At 31.6% G+C, this 18,006-nt stretch overlaps 1 protein-coding gene and 1 long non-coding RNA gene across 2 annotated transcripts; one reads left to right on the forward strand and one right to left on the reverse strand.

The window, feature by feature from the left end:
• LOC145004918 (U-box domain-containing protein 26-like) lies at positions 1–1,703 on the reverse strand. Its single transcript, XM_078963950.1, has one exon. It carries the CDS (start codon positions 1,453–1,455, stop codon positions 208–210), a length of 1,248 nt encoding a protein of 415 aa, XP_078820076.1. The 5' UTR covers positions 1,456–1,703; the 3' UTR covers positions 1–207.
• Positions 1,704–5,622: 3,919 nt separating this feature from the next.
• On the forward strand, positions 5,623–6,750 carry LOC145004919 (uncharacterized). Its single transcript, XR_013662462.1, has 2 exons — positions 5,623–6,317; positions 6,387–6,750. It is a non-coding gene; the product is annotated as an uncharacterized LOC145004919 (long non-coding RNA).
• Positions 6,751–18,006: the final 11,256 nt, after the last annotated feature.

Genomic DNA, 18,006 nt, shown 5'->3' on the forward strand with positions numbered 1-18,006 from the left:
GGAAAAGGAAATTTGCAAAATTAACCTTCAAGTTTTGTATTACAAAAAACATCTCCACCATCAAAAATTTCTTACATACACATCCCTATACCCCACCACCAGCTTTTAGAACCTTAATGCTCTTTTTTTCTTTTTCCTAAAAGAAACTAATTAAGAAGAAAAAAATGAAATAAAAAGAGTGGACTAAAATGATCCGAAGAAGAAGAATCAATACGGAACGACGTCGCTGCACGCAAAATCATCCGAATTCCTAATCGATTTTTCCGGCCACGAATCCCGGAGCAGTTTCAACAGCATTTGCGCTTTTCGCTTTGCACGCTCTGTACAATCGCTTTGTACGAGCAACAACAGCTGTGTTAACACCCCCGCCGCCACCGCCTCCCTCTGCAACCGTTCCGCCGCCGAGCAGAGTGACAGCAGTGCGCCGGCTGCGTACTCTGTTGCTCGATCGGATATTTTAAGGATGATTTTGACTAGTAGAGGTACAGTGAGGGCGTGAGATGCGAATGCGGCGCATCCTTGTGGTATTCGGCATAGAAGCTCGACTGTCGCCAGAGCTCTCTCGGCGTCGCATTTTTCGAAATCTGCTAGTCTGTTGATAAGCGCCTCCACTGCTCCTGCTTCCACCGCCTTGTGACGGTGTTGTTTAACCAAGCATAAAGCGAATAACGCTTTGATTCCGACTTTCATTGCACGCGGATATGATAGAGGATAATTGAGAATTCCGACGATTCGGTCGAAAACCTCGTCGTGATTGCTGATTTCTGCTCTGTTCTCCGGAGATCTCGTTCCGGCGACGACGTTTTCAAGCAAGGAGGCGGCGTTTACTCGGACGTCAATCGAGGAATGCGATAGAAGAGAAATTAGGTATGAAATCCGATCCGGATCCGATGACACCAACAGACACTCCGATTCTGAAAGCGGAAACGAAGATAGGATCGCAAGCGATTCCAGATTCAACTCCGATGAGTTTGAATTCGTCTCCGAGAACAACACACCAAGCAGCACTTCACGTGCGTTATGCGTCGAGATCACCGAACGATTCTTATCAGAGTCACGTGCCAGCCCGCGGAGGCGACGAAGGGCAGACAGCCTGGCATGGCTAGAATTAGACTCAGAGGCAGCCTGGCTGAGTAAGGACCGGACCATAACAGGATCCGCCGGTTGTTTCGGCGTCGGAATCCGCTCCACACCATACGACCTATTAGCTACACACCATTCCTGTATAAGCCGGCGTAGGGTATGGTTAGGGATGAGGGTGAAGTCTGTAAGAGGAAGACGAGTGACAGGGCAGGTGGTGTTTCCGGTGGCCACCCATGACTCGATACTTGGCCGGTCGTATGTCTGACCCGTTCCGACGATAACCGGGTCTCTCATAAGCTCAAGAGAAATCGGACACCTGAAATGATATGGGATCTGAACACCTAAATCCAAAGGCTCTAAGCTTCCAGGCATGTTTTCTTTACCTTTGAGATTCTTCTATCTTTCTCTTTCTCTTTCTCTTTCCTTATCTCTCTGTTTATATATATGTGCACAAAGGACTCCGTAAATCCTACTTGAATTAGTTCTATCTTTGGGTTTGGCTTTTTGACAATATATACCAAATAGAACAGAGGCAGGGACAAAGACAAATCCACACAGGGGGGGTCTCTGTAGAAGAAGGAGAGTTTTGTTTTGGGTAGGAATTTGACGAATGGTTAAGTTGTGGCCCTTTTTATCTGACTATGGTACTTCTTTCCTTCTCCACACGTGTGTAACCATTAACTAGAGGCTTAACCATGGTTTTTGAATGGCGTGGGGTCTGGTCAAAGGTCATTGGGTCCCACTTTCATGCTGGAAGAACATCTAACTCCCATTTACATCAACAGGGGATTCCACTTTTTCTTTTCTTTCTTTATTATTACCCCATTTGTGTCTAGTTCAAACTTTGGATTATTGGGTATTACTATTTTCAACATAATCTCTCCACTTTTCCCCCTTCTCTTCAAGTATTCTATCATTTTTGGATTTAAACTAGACATCATCAAAGTTTATTTGCTACCTTATTTTGAACTTTCCAATCCAATACCAAATGTCCATATCCCAAATATAGGGTTATAGTATTGAGTACTCATTAATATTACTTGGGATTTATAATATTAATTAAATTGATGTTAATTTATGTATCTTAAATAAAACCCATAACTGACATATACTACAATACTAGTTGTTTGATAAAAATACACAAATTTTAAAACAATTATAATAAATGTAAAAAGTTGTTAGTGAAATATTAATTTGGTACAAAAAATATATTTTATGAATCGGAGATGGTTTAAAAACCATTACCCATGAAAGTGATACGAAAAAAGATTTGATTACAATTATAATCCTTTTTTGTGTACGATTAACATATTTATCACTTTTGAATTATAAAAGGTGTTTGATTTGGAACTATAAACGTTAGATGACCTCATACTCACATGGAAAGTTGGGAGACTTCAAAATTCTTGACCAAATTAAATGCAATCTTTGAATCATATTTGGGGAATATATATATATATATATATATATATATATATATATATATATATATATATATATATATATATATATGTCATTTCTTATATTACCTATATTTAAATTAAATTAAATTAAATGTGAGTTATATTGACCACTGCAAAATCCCACATGTAGTCAAAGAGAGTCTTTCCAACCATTCAAATAAATGTGTTGAGTTTGATTGGTTTATGGTGCATTGTTTGTCTAAAAGAAATCAAAATGCAATTAAGGATGATGTCATCCCCAACAAAAATAATAATAAATATGTTACTATATTGAGGTAGAGAATAGAGATGGGGTGATTGCCTCAATCTTTGAATCCAATAGAATTATGTAAAAATCTATTGGAAAGGGACATGAATTATTATATACTATATTTTTTTAATAAGTGGGTGTGGGTGTCTTACACATTGTAATTCCAATGTAGATATAATTTCTAAAATGTATGGTGAAAGTGCTTTACAACTATAGTTTCTTGTCATTTGTGCTAATCACCAAACGAGGGTGACACAACTTTTAAACTTCAGTTGGCCAAACAAACAACTTTCACTATTGGTTTCTCCTTTTTCTTCTTTATTATATATAATGACATTGGCAATAGTCCTTTTAGGTGGAAAATTTTATGAATCCGACATAATTGATGATTAATATGTTTTTTCTTTCTTTTAAATTTTTGGAAAAAAAAAATGGTTATTTAGTCTTTGAATTGTTGGAACTTTTATAACGTAATCCAAATTGATGCACAAAAAAAAATCACAAAACATATATATTGATACGAATTGTTGACACATAAAGTCATTGAAAAATTAAAAACATGTATTAAAAACATGTTTTATGTTTAAATATCATTATCTGAAACTCTTTTGTTCTTTCTGAAGCATCTCAAACCTTGCGCATTGACCGAACACCGAACACCGTTCTTGCCACCAAAATATTGATTGGCTATTTGAATCCTTATAGTTATGTGTCTTGTTCGATCACCCCCTTTTATTTTTCAATAGTTTCTTTTAAATCCTCTTCTTTTGAAATTTATGAACCATGGTTTATAAAAAAGCAAAGAATTCTTAAGGATTTAATAATAATGTCAGTTAATTAGGAATGATGATACTAAGTTTATAGGAACTATCCAAATGAACAACAAAAGCAAATTAGGGTTCCAAATGTTATTAGAGAAAGTTTAGGGACTAAAAAGTAATAAACGGAGAATCTTTCCCATGTAAATAACCCACATGTTATCTTTGTTGGTGGTCTGTGAGTGTGAAAGGGGGGTGTTAAAAAAGACAAAGGAGACGGTGTCGTTTAGCAGCTACAGTAATAGGCACGCGTGTGGACGGGGGGAGCAGTGAGGGCCTACCGCCAACGTAGCGACGACCGACTTTGTCTGTGGTCAACCGGCAACATTTTACTGTACAGATAGACACACTCTCGTCTTCTTTCTATGTTATTTAATTATTTAATTTATATTATTTTTTTGAAATAATCATAGAAATAACCAAATGAGTTTTGAAGAATATAAATACAAAGTTTTTTGGAATTTAACAATGAACATTAATTCTGAACTAGAAATTGCCTCTTTCCATCTTTGTTAGGAAAGTGTTTATATGGACGTAATCTCTAAATTTTCTATTAGATAATAATTTATATTTTTTTATTTTTTAAAGACGTAGACCAGAAAATGTAATACTTAAACACTGATTTTTGCTGTAAAAAAATGTATCGGGACTTTTTTTTTTTTAATAAATTCAGGTGAGAAATTTTGCAATTTATTTTAAACAAAATATCATTTATTTGAAAAATATAGTACTAAATATTTTTTATTGAATTTTTTTAAAATAAACCCGAAATCTAACAAAATATATATCATTGTTTTTACAAAATCTAAAAAAATTAAAAAATACCAAAAACAAAATAGCTTATGATACTAGAACATAAAAATGTCATTTATTTGAAAAATATAATACTGAATATTTGTTTTATTCAATTTTTTAAAAAATGTCAGAAATCTAAAATATAACTAGTATATAAAGATATAAGGGCATAAAAATGTAAAAAAAACCTTTCATAGTAAATATTATGTATTTAAATTGTTGTTGTAAATGAGATAAAATCTAGCTTCTATACTTTTAAAAAAATTTCACATTAAAATAAGAAATTGTCAATTTCGAACATGGTCATCTAGGTAAATATTTAAAGGTTGATTTAATTCTCTATATTTTTCAAACTCACATTGTTATTTTTATATTTTTTTTATAAGAAAAGAAAAACTATTTTTGTTGCCAGCAAAGTGGTTTTATTATATAGAATGGAAACCATTTTTTGATTGCTATATAAGGTATTATACAAGTCATTTTAGAATTCTATGCTTTTAGGTCCAAGTTTAAAATTTTGATAATGTTCTATTCCAAATTTTATAAATATTTTTATAAATTCGTCCCAAAATTAGCTTTTTGTTACAGATTAACAATATTAATACTTCTTATACAACTATTTTGAAATTGTTAACATATTACATGTTTTTATACAATCTTTTTAAACTTTATTTATATTTTTATTATAAATATCAAGTTTTTACAATATTTTTAACAACATTAATTACAATATTTTTTAGAAATGTTATACAAAAAGTTATAAAAAAGTTGCAGATTGTTTTCATAAAATGTTCTAATGTTTTATGAAAAAATCTCGAAAAATGTTAATATGTAAATAAAAACTAATGGTGAGACAAACTTGAAACAAATTTATAAAAAGAAAAAAAGAAAATAATTTTGAGACAAATTCAATCAACTTTTATATCAAAGAACATATATTTAAATAAAATTATAATTACGTAATAAATTCAATAAATTCAGATGCTTTATAATAAACTAATTAATAATAATTTTTATTATAAATAAACAACATTTATCATAAATTTGTAATACAAATATCTAAAAACTAGTTTAAAATTACTATAGAAAGTATGGAGATTTTAGATGAGTTATGTTTTTTTAAAATTTATTCTGATAAGTTTTATTCATTATAACATGTGTGGTTAAACTTTCACATTTAATTTAAGAAGGACGAGTATTTCTAAACGTTTTTTCTTTAAATTATTCTTTTAAATTGTAATGCACGATCTCCCGTTATAGCAAGCACGTGTCAGCTGAACCTCCCAAAGAGATTAGAAGTGTTGACCCGCTTATAGGTACGGAATTCCAAGACTTTTGCTAATTGGTTTGCTAAAATATCAAATTCTTAATTAAATAATCACATAGAATAATTTTTTGTATACGAATACACCAATATAAAATCTAGACTAAATTTCAAAAATGATCCTTGTGGCTTGTAAAAAGTGGCAAGTTAAAGATATCTTTCATTAGGCTAATATCGATTGTCTCTAACGTTTCCAAAGCCTACACGGATGGCCTTTAGCTTTAATGTCGTCAACCTACCTCCGTTAGAGTGGGGCATTTTCAGCCTTTCATTTGTTACTGCTAAAGGAGCTCCCATAATGAAGCATACAATCTCGTCCTTGATCCCAACAACGGTAATATCATCCCTCACGAAATCATTTGCATTCTTATCTTCAACCTCCGTTTCTTTCTTCAACCTATCACATTCTGCTTTTCATTAGGGTTTTTGACAATATGGTAACATTGTGGAGCATTCGTTCCTGCTTTACCAATACTGATATGAAGAAGCTTTATGGTTTGTACCCTATAAATATAAATGGTTGTAATATGTGGAGAAAGTTACCATGTCCATTCACATTGATCCCTCTTCATCATCACCAACACGTAATGTATTTATATTTTGTACTTTTGTTATTTAAATACATTTTTTTAACATAATGTAGCACAATGTAGGTTGGAAACCAAAAGAAAAAGAGGAAGAGATCGCAGACCGAAGCACCTAGCCAGGGAAAACGTTTGAGCAGGAAGTATCTCACTGTCACTTACAGCAAATATCAGAACAAATACCAAAACTCTAGGAGTTATAAGGGCCAAGGAGGACCAAGTGGATTGAGTCAAGGAAAAAAGAATGGAAAGGGCCCATGAGGGACAAGTGGAATGGCTAAGGGGAAAAAGAGTAGGAAAGGAAATGGACATGGTGTTTAGTTTCTAGTTTACTAGTCTTAATATGTTTAACTGTCAAACAATGAATTTCCCCTCCAAATACCGTAACCCTTCAGTTTTTGAAAGCATAAAAGAAGAAAAACATCCAATTGAATATCAGGAGCCGCCTCCACATCCTTGCTTGATTATACATTATGTTAAGAGAGCGTAGAAGTCCATAAATGACTGTAACTGACTTGGAGCACATCGGAGGGTGATATCATCTGATAAACCTGTAATTAGATCTGTTCCTCGAGCATCAAGAAAACCTCTTTCCTGGGTTCAAAATCATCCATGATGTCACCATTCTTGTCGGAAGGCCACAATTAAAAAACACTATTTCTTTTAGAGTATGCGTACAAGAAATATGAAAAAAATATGAAGCTAGGTTAAATCCTTAGGGTTTAAAATGAGGATGGGTGATGCCATCTCCAATGAGAGTTTAATGGGGAGTTTAATCTCATTAAACTCAAAATCCCCATTGTGAGAAAATGACTAGGATTCAATAGAATGGGGAGTTCAATCCCTATTGAACTCTATACTCTCTCTCCTCACTCACACACACACACAACCATACACACACATACACACACACACACACCCACATATATATATATATATATATATATATATATATATATATATATATAGGCTTAGGTTATTTCGTTTTTACTAACTATTGTGTGCCAGAATGCACGGATCTGGATCACCGGATGGAATAGAATCAAAGGTCATGATCTGAGGGTTTATGATATTAAAATAGGATAACATGTACCATATAATCACACAAATTTCAGCATAAGGGCATTTTAGTCAATTAACCTATACTAAAAAAGGAAATTTTCGGATTTTTAGGGATAATTAATTCCTTTATTTTTAAAAATCTGAATATTTTAAATTAATTCAAATTTAAAAATCTGATTTTATTCTGTCCGAATGACAAAATGCCAACCATAAACTAGTAAATATATTTTCGATTTTATTCTGTTAGAATGACAGAATGTCAACCATAAACTAGTAAATACATTCTGAAAGAATACACAAAATCGATTCTTGAACTAATAATATACCAAACAATTACATTGCATGATTGTGATTCGTTGAATAATAACAACATTATGAAAGAATAACAAGTGTAATTCTTAAAAAATAACAACATTCTTAAACAGTGAGTGTGATCATTCTTTGATTCATTCTTCAAGTCTTTCCCATCAGGTCTTCAAGCTATTTCTATCACAAATTCATTGTCAAATATTTTGTAGTGATACACCTGTAACAAGTGCACATTAAAACATGTAAATAATTAACTACTATTCTATAAGAATATACATTCTATTGTAGATTATTCCACCAGAATATAACGATAAATAGTGTATTCATTTTGGAAGATCGGTAATAATTAACTACTATTCTATCAGAATATACATTCTAGTGTAGATTATTCCACCAGAATATGACGATGAATAATGCATTTTGGAAGACCAGCTTGTTCCAGTACATTGAGTTTGTTTCCTCTTCTTCACAAGTGAAAGTTAAGATATTATTCACAATAGAAAGACTTTGTTTCCTATCAAGCTTCTTCTTTAACAGTCCATAACCAATCCAAAACTGCAACAACCAACATTTAATAAATTATACCAATTAGTATAATTCAGATAAAAAAAAATCTCAAAACATATTATGCCTTTTAGTATTCGAAAAGAACAGACCATAGATGTAAAAAACGTTTGCAGTGTAGTTGTGAGTTCCTTGTTCACTTTATAATTCTCAAATATCAAAATCGAATATCCGAAATTCACTAATTTAGCATTGAGTATTTGAAAAGAAAAATATGAATTCAATTAACACTCAACAGAAGTATATGGACTATGGTACCTTAATAATCAATATAAACCACTGATATCTCACAAGCTAACGAATAAAGGATTTTTCATTCAAGTATCCAAGAGAATTGTGAATACAGAAGGGATGCACTAAGTTTTAGGAATTTGTTATTCCAACCACAACCAAAATTATGAACATCAAAATTCACGCTACTACTATTATAATAAAAATTAATAATAATGTAACTCAAATAATTTATACACATTCGCGTCCCACTATCTCACCATGAACGAATGATAGCAAATTACTTAAGATGGAAGAAATCATTTACCTCCTAGTTATATTGCAAAACTTTGACGCTGGGATTGAGATATTAGGGATTTTTAATTTATCACATTGAAACTTACTTGGATGCTGAAGTCGTCAACACGATTTAAGTTAGAACCAATGTGATCTGCGACCGCTACTGGTGGTTTCCGCTGGCAGCAAATAGTCTACGACCATCTTCAATTAAACGGTCAGTCTCATGGGGAATCAGTGGTGGTGTTTTTGGGTCTGTAGAAGAAGAAGAAGAAGCGGTGGATCAGAAACAATGGTGAGTACGATTTAGGGCTAAATGTTCTAAATTTATATTTGCTTATTGCGTGATATCAGGAATATTGATTGTCTACCATAATTAACTATGCAAAGATTACTATAATACCCTTAAATGATTTATTTAATTATTTTTTTTTCTAAATTCCTATTGGTGCATTCATGCACACAATAGTTGCTATAAACATTTGAACCTAGCTCTCTCTCTCTCTCTCTCTCTCTCTCTCTATATATATATATATATATATATATATATATATATATATATATATATATAGGAGTAGGATCAAATGAGAACAACAAAAAGGTTGTGAACACGAGAACAAAGTATATTCATTTGTGGAGAAATGATAAATTTTTACACCTTTAATTTCAATTGAAGAGAAAAAGCATATTCATGTTGATTATGCGTAAAAATTTATTATTTCTCCATAAATGAATACATGGAATCACAAATGAATATATTTGTCTCGCGTTCTCAACCTTTTAGGTGTTTTCATTTGATCATTTCCCTATATATATATATATATATATATATATATATATATATACACACACACACACACATATATATATATATATATATATACACACACACACATATATATATATATATATACACACACACACACACACACATATATATATATATATATATATTAAAATTAATTTGTATTTTAAATTTTTAATTAATGTTAATTTTAATTGTAGTTTTTAATTTCTACTTTCATGCTAATTAATCTTTTAAAAAATAAAAATAAATAAAAAGAAAATAATAACTGATGTGGCAATCCATTAAGAATATATATATATATATATATATATATATATATATATATATATATATATATATATATATATATATATATATATATATATAGGGTTAGGTTCAAATGTTCTTGAGATCTATTGTGTGCCCGTAAGCACAAATCTGGACCAACGGATGGAATATAATCAATGATCTTGATCTGAGGGTCTATGATATTAAAATAGGGTAACATGTACCATATAATCACATAAATTTCAACATAAGGGTATTTTGGTCAATTAACCTATATTAAAAAAGGAAATTTCCAGATTTTAAGGGATAATTAATACCCTTATTTTTAAAAAACTGAATTTTTTAAGTTTAATTCAAATATAATTTTTAATAATATCCGATTTCATTCTGTTAGAATGACATAAAAATCAACCATAAACTAGTAAATATATTTTTGATTTTATTCTTGTAGAATCTGATTATATTCAATATTTATATATATTAACATGCTTAAAGAATTATAGAACATATTATCAACACTAACATTTTATAAAGAATACATGTCTTCTTGCACTAATAATATATCAAATAATTACATTGTATGATTGTGATACAAAGAATATTCTTGAATAATAATAATATTCTGAAAGAATAACAAGTGTAATTCTTTAAAACATAACAAGATTCTTAAAATGTGAGTGTGATCAATCTTTGATTCATTCTTCAAGCATTTCCTATCATGTCTTCAGACCATTCTTCAATCGATTCCTATAAAAAATGCAACAAAAACTAAGAATGGTTAAAAAAATATCGTATTCTTTAAGAATGACTTTACTGAACCTGTTCATTCTGTAGAAAAATATCATAGCAAATCTATTACAAAAAAGGCAAACACAAATTTTGAAAGAATCATTAACTCTAAAGTGCAATTAACATTACTGCACTACCATTATTCTGACAGAATATATATATATATATATATATATATATATATATATATATATATATATATATATATATGCCATTTTAAATTTTGGCAGAATGCATACAATATTTTAAATTGGCAGTGTGGGTTGTAATTCTAATAGAATATAACAAACATTAAAAAATTGTAACTTATTCTAATAGAATGTAATCTTCAAAGTATAAATTTTGATAGAAGATAGTAAACATTAAAAAAATGTAATTTACTCTAACAGAATGTAATCTTCAAATCAATATATTCTAACAGCAATTCACGTGGATGCGAAATCTGATGGAAATTTTGGAAATTCCATTCCCTTCACTTTTATTCATCCAAACGCTATTTTTAGAGAAATTTAGATTCCAATTCCACCACATTCTTTAGAATCGGTGAGCCAAACACGCCCTAATTGTTTAATATAACTCAAGTATTCAATTAGAAAGTGATAATGAAAATTCTGATTAGTGATTTCTGTATCTGATAATGATAATTGATATTCAGTTACAAACTGATAATTCAACTTAGTTACTCAGTAATCGACATTCTAATTTCCACATTCAATTACCAACTGATAATTCAACTCAAGTATTCAATTAATCGTCTACTTACCTGATTAGCAGAATAGAAAAGAATAGAATAGCAGGATCGAACACTTCACAAAATTGCTAGTCGTTGTTGCTATTGATACGTGAATGATCGATAAACCTCTAGCAAATCTCCCCTTCTACGGTAGCCCAAAACCTCCGAAACCCCGCTGAATAGCAGGGACCAATGTTGGGAAAACGAGAGGGAGGATAAATCGCTGTAGACGTGATCGGCTAGGGTTTTTTTTTCACCAGATTTTGACTACATCCCATATTTAAAGGAATAATAAAGAACATATTAATTATCTACCATATTTAAGTATGCCAAGATTACTATAATACTCTTAAATGATTTATTTAATAATTAATTATTTCCTGAATTGTTATTGGTGCACACAGGCACACAATAGTTGTCAAAAACATTTGAACCTATCTCTCTCTTTCTCTCTCTCTCTCTCTCTCTCTCTCTCTATATATATATATATATATATATATATATATATATATATATATATATATATATTAAAATTAATTTTTATTTTAAATTTTTAATTAATGTTAATTTTAATTGTAGTTTTTAATTTCTATTTTCATGCTAATTAATCTTTTAAAAAATAACAATAAATAAAAAGAAAATAATAACTGATGTGACAATCCATTAAGTTGTAAAGAGTTTAATGGAGTGTAGAGTTTAATAGGTAAAGTTGTATAGTGAGTGGAATGTACATGTGTCAATCTATTGAACTCGTATGAGTTCAATGCATTGGAGATGGTCTGAAGACGCCCGTTGCTTTTGTCGGAGGATAAAGGTGACACATGTAAAAGGTAGAAAATGCCCTCTAAGGAGGGCCACATGTGCCTGTCTAACAGAAGTAGGTTGATGGCGTTAAATCCAAGGACCATCTGTGTAGGCTTTAGAAACGTTAAGGATCACCGATGTAACCCTAGTGAAAGAATTCCTTAGCTTGCCACTTTTCGCAAACCATAGGAAACAGTTTTGAAATTTAGTCTAAAATCTATTTACATTATGGGTAAGGTCTTTGTTAATTTTTACAACCAAATAATTATTACAAAATATTAATTTAAATATATAATTTTATTCTAACTAAATATTTTACATAAGGGATCATGCTATAAAACCCTTTTTAAATTTGTAATTTTTTATATTTTTTTTCTTCAGATTTATCCCATATTTTACACTTAATTTTTTCTATTTTTCTATTTTTTTTTATGTTTCCATAATTTTCAGGTTATTTTAAAGTAAAACTCGCAAGAAAACCCTTAAATTTGAACCTTTTTTTCTTTTAAATTTTTACTTTAAATATTTTTATTTTCAGATTTACAGTCATAACTATTTTGCAATGTGTTAACTTCACTCATTAATTTTTTTTGGTTCATGCTACTTGGGACATTTTCTTGTTGTTGTGGCACTCTCCACTCTCCGACTCCATCTCTTCTTGGCTATTTTGATGCAAACTAGGCTCGTTGTCTTGAAACTAGATGACCAACCAATGGTTATTTTATCGTCCTTTGTGGAAATCTGATTTCCTTGAGTACCACCAAGCAACTAATTACTCATTTCTTATCGGAACTTCATGTGTTGCCACCTAATTGTCGGGTCATCTTAAGTGATAATTGTATTGCACTTTTCCTTAGCCAGAATCTCATATACAATGAATGTGCTAAACACATTGATATTGATTATCACTTTGGGTGTGAACTTGTTTCTTCTAGCAAGTTTTATACTAGGTTTGTGACAACCGAACTTTGATCGGCGAACATCTTCAATAAAAGTCACCCATCACCTCTATTTGCGCGCTTTTAGGACAAACTAAAAGTTGTCCGCTCCCATATCTCCTTGGAGGATAGGGAGTTATTAAGGATATGTCTTAGTAATATTATTTTGTATATAAATTTGGGATATTGTTGCATTCATAATGAAATTTTATCCGGAATTTGTTGTGATTTTTATCAAACCTTACACCTAGGCTCTTCAAGATCGACACTAGGAATGAACTTTTGAACTGAAAAGTTGAACCAAAACCGGAAACAATTAAAGGTATTCGGTTCTGTTCCATGTAACCTTAATTCATCATTTTCGGTTTTTGTTCTTTCGGTTTCGGTTCCCAAAACTTTCTTAGATAACACATTTTCCTAGTATAATTGAACCGTAACTGGAACTAGTTAGTGGCATTCGGTTTGGTTCTCAGTTCCCTATTTACTCCTTAATCGGTTTTCATAATTCTTTCGGTTCTGATCCGGTTCCTAGCCAATTTACATCCCTAATCGACACATGCATGTCATATAAATCAGATTTATGTCCGAATGGTCTTTGTCACACCCCCGAACCAGACGACGGAAACGTCCGAGGTTAGGTGACTTCGTCTTGTAATATCATCACAGTGTATATAAATGAATCAAACACAACATCATCATTGTACATAAAATATAATAACCATTATTGTTTACATCAAGTATTGTATCACATATTACATCCCAAAATATTAAGTGTATGATGGAAATAAAACAAAATACAACAAAAGTCTACATGTTCTTGATTACCGACCTGCTTAACGAGTCCTTGAGAATACAAGTTATTTTGAAAACGTCAACATATATAATGTTGGTGAGTTCATAAGCATGTTTGTATAAAAAGTTTTGTATCATTTGTAAACACTAGAAAATCTGATATTTTCCATAAAAATGGTTTGAGAGTTTTGTTTCAAATCTTATATTATAGCATGTATGTTCATATTTTTGAAAATGTATAAAGGGAGAAAGTTCCATAAAATCCTATATTTTCTATTGTAAGTAACATGTAATGTATAATGTACTTTCCCAGAAAATGCGATATTTTCTGCTTGTAAAAGTGTTGTAGTCTTAAAACCCTAAGACCGACAAAGGTGTTTGTATGGTTTTGTATCAACATTAAAAGATATATATTCCGTAAATTTTTATAGTGTTTGTTAATCTCTATATAAGTCGTTATAACCATACTTGATATGATTGATCTACCTGTCATGACGTTTTGCAGGCGTCGACTTGTTTAAGGTAAGATATTTGTCACCCTAGACTGACCTAGTCTAGCTGTAGCGAACAGCTCAGGTGCAGGGCTGTCAACCTCATATAAATCTATACACAAACTCTCGTTCTCCCTCCATGAGACTCTAGTTATAACTACAGGACTTAAGGATTGTATACTAGGTAAGTACGAATAAAAGAACGTCTCACAAGAAACTTAACTAAATTTACACGAACAGTGTATGACATTGTTTATCGTTTTAAAATAATGTTTCGAGTATGCATTTGATTACAAAACTTTGGTGATGAAAATACCATTTGTTTTTATCAAGTGTCAAATATTGTTTGTTATTAGCCCGATTAACATAAACTATGTCGTGAGGCCCAATAAGGAAATCAATGGACCTATAAGGCCAAATAACATATAATGAAAACACAAAGCCCAATAAGCATGTAAATGAGTATTTAAGGTCCAATAAACATGTAAATGGGTATTTAAGGGTCAATAAGCATGGAATGAATATAGGAGGCCCATCAAACGTGTAAATGGGTCAATAACGCCCAATAAACATGTAATAAGTATACAAGGCTCAATTAAAGTGAAAATGACGTATTTAGCCCGTTTGTTATTATAATGCTTATTTTGGCTCAATTGCCACCAAAGTCACATAAAAGGCCCACTTTCCTTGGAATTGACCTTTTTAACCCATTAAAAACCGAAAGTTTGTAAATAAGGCCCATTTTGATAAAAATTATATTTTAAGCCCATTCAAGCCAAAAATTTACACTTCAAGCCCATAAAATAATGAATTTCCACATAAGGCCCCTTTTTATGAAAAATGACCATTTTAGCCCATTAAAACCATGAAAGCCCAAAGTAAGCCCAATTTGTCAAAAATAACACTTTTGGCCCATACAAAACCGTGAATGTCTTAAAAACCCATTTTTATCCAAAAATAACTATTTCGATCCTCTCAAAACCGTGAGTTGTCACAATAAGGCTCAGTGTTTGTTTATTTTTCAAAATAGCCCCTCATTAAGTATTCTTTTGTTTTAAAGTATCCTTTACATGTTTTATCTTTTCAACAACATAATGAGTTGTCACACCCCCGAACCAGACGACGGAAACGTCCGGGCGCTTGCGCGTGACTTCATCTTGTAATATCATCACAATTGTATGTAATTGAAACAAGACAACATCATCATCATATATATCAAGATACAACCAGCATTGTTTACATCAAGTACAATCTCATAAACTACATGTTCAAAATATTTAATGTATGATGATAACATAATATAACAATTCCACTATTTTCTGCTGACCTTTCTGCTTAGCGATTCCCTGAGAATACAAGTTATTTTGAAAACGTCAACATATATAACGTTGGTGAGTTCATAAGCATATTTGAATGAAATTTTTTGAATCGTTTGTAAACACCAGAAAATCTGATATTTTCTGAAAACGATTTGAACGTGATGTATCGAAATCAAGTATTAATGCATGTGTGTTTTCTGTATTTGGAATGTATAAAAATGTAATCCAGATAAAAACCTTGTGTTTTCTGTAGTACGTAAATGGTATTGTTTAACAGTATTACCCCAGAAAATCCGATATCTTCTGTTTATAAAAAGTGTTGTGGTCTTAACCCTAAGACCGAATAACAATATATGTATGTTTTTGCATCCACAAGATTTTATAGGCATTCTATAAAATTATGTTGGAGAGGATTTCTAAGTGAGCAGTTTTAACCATACTTGATTTTTGACGAGTTCGTCTGTCGTGGCGTTCTTAGGCGCCGGTTTGATTTATGGTAAGGTTTGTCACCCTAGACTGACCTAGTCTAACTGTAGCGATCAGCTCAGGTGTGGGGTATCACCCCGTATAGATATATGCACAAACTCTCGCTCTCCCTTCAGGAGACTCTAGTTATAACTACAAACTACGATCATACACTCTAGAGGTGTCAACCGCCATGTCTCACTAGATCATTAATTGTTTTCACACAAATATTGAATTACGCTATGTACCATGTTTTCGTATATATAGTTAAGATTTGCAAAGCCCAGAAAATAAGTGTATGAATGTATAAGACCCAACAGACATGTAAGGGAGTAGCTATGGCCCGCTAAGCATGTGATGTATGGACTGGGCCCAATAAGCGTGTTAGTGGGTCACAAAGGCCCAAATTATCATGTAATAAACACCTTAGGCCCAACAAACATGTAAATGGGCCACAAAGGTCCAAATGGACATGTAATGGATATATTAGGCCCAATATCACGAAATTTACATTTATGGCCCTAATGTATATAAATTATTCTTTTTGGCCCACTTTTATAGAAATTGACATTTTTGGCCCAAAATATATAATAAATATTATTTTCGGCTCACGGTTATAAGGATTTACATTTTCAGCCCATTTTTAAATAAAATGACACTTTTCGACTCAAGTTTCATAAAAATGTCATTTTCGGCCCATGATTATAAAAATTTCCATTTTAATCTCACTTTTCATAGAAATTACGTTTTTGGCCCAAGTTTCGGAAAATTTTCATTTTTATCCCATGAAACCGTATGTTTACATTTTTGGACTCAAACTTGAGTAAATGACGATTTACTACATAAAAATCGAGATTTTTACATATTAGGCACAATAAAACCGAAAAGCCCATTTTTATGGAACAATATAAAAAATTGCATTTTTGGCCCTTTTACTCCCATGAATATCATATAAACTTATTTTTGTATAAAAGTGACTCTTTTAGTCCTTGTAAAACCGAAAGTGTCATAAAAGTCTCATCTTTTTGTTTATTTGTCAAAAATGGCCCTATTTCAAGATTTTGTTTCGTTTTTCCAACAATCATCACATATGCACACTTTTACTCCCATTCTATGGCATGTAAAGTGTTATAGTTTGTAAATTTCACAATCTTTTGTTATAGATTTCGAGATCTATCATATTTCATCATGTAATCACAACATAAACCAAGAAAATCACACATAATATGCACTAATTCATAGATCTACACATATGTACTTGTATTCTCCCCCCAAAACAAAGTAAAACCGAAAACAAGGGGGTATGAACTCACCTTCAGGTTTGGATTTGATTTTTGATGAAGATGCGAGAAGATCTCGGCCCTAGGAAGATTTTTGAGAATGATTTTCAAACATAGATGGTCCTAGGGAGCTAGAACACGAAATGAACCATGTAAGGGGGTGTTCTTGGCTTAAAAATGGAAATCAATGACATATGTATGATAACAACTTACCAAGTAGATGATGCCTTATGAAAAACTCTTGGAGTCTCACCTAAGATCACGAAAATGCCAAAGGAAATGAGAGAGTTTCTCCTTGAGCTTGAGAGGATTTGAGAGGGCGTTTGAATAATTTTGAAGTGAGATGTGGAGAGGGGGGGTCTCGACCGAATATTAAGAGAAGAGAGAGAGAGAGAGAGAGAGAGAGAGAGAGATCTGTGAGGTGATGTGTAACATTCGGATTTCCAGGTATAATATTTTAAGTAATTATTTTGAGATATGTGGAGTGAATCGAAGAGTTGGAGCCTCAACTTGTCGAGTAGAGTCGCGACTGATGATGTGGATTAATGAATGGTTCGACGA

Source organism: Lactuca saligna, chromosome 7 (assembly GCF_052625555.1).
Source record: "Lactuca saligna cultivar CGN05327 chromosome 7, ASM5262555v1, whole genome shotgun sequence".
In the NCBI taxonomy this organism is placed as follows: Eukaryota; Viridiplantae; Streptophyta; class Magnoliopsida; order Asterales; family Asteraceae; genus Lactuca; species Lactuca saligna.

Coding starts and splice junctions, on each gene's coding strand:
- LOC145004918 (XM_078963950.1), bottom strand. CDS start 1,455: ATGCCTGGAAGCTTAGAGCCTTTGGATTTAGGTGTTCAGATCCCATAT.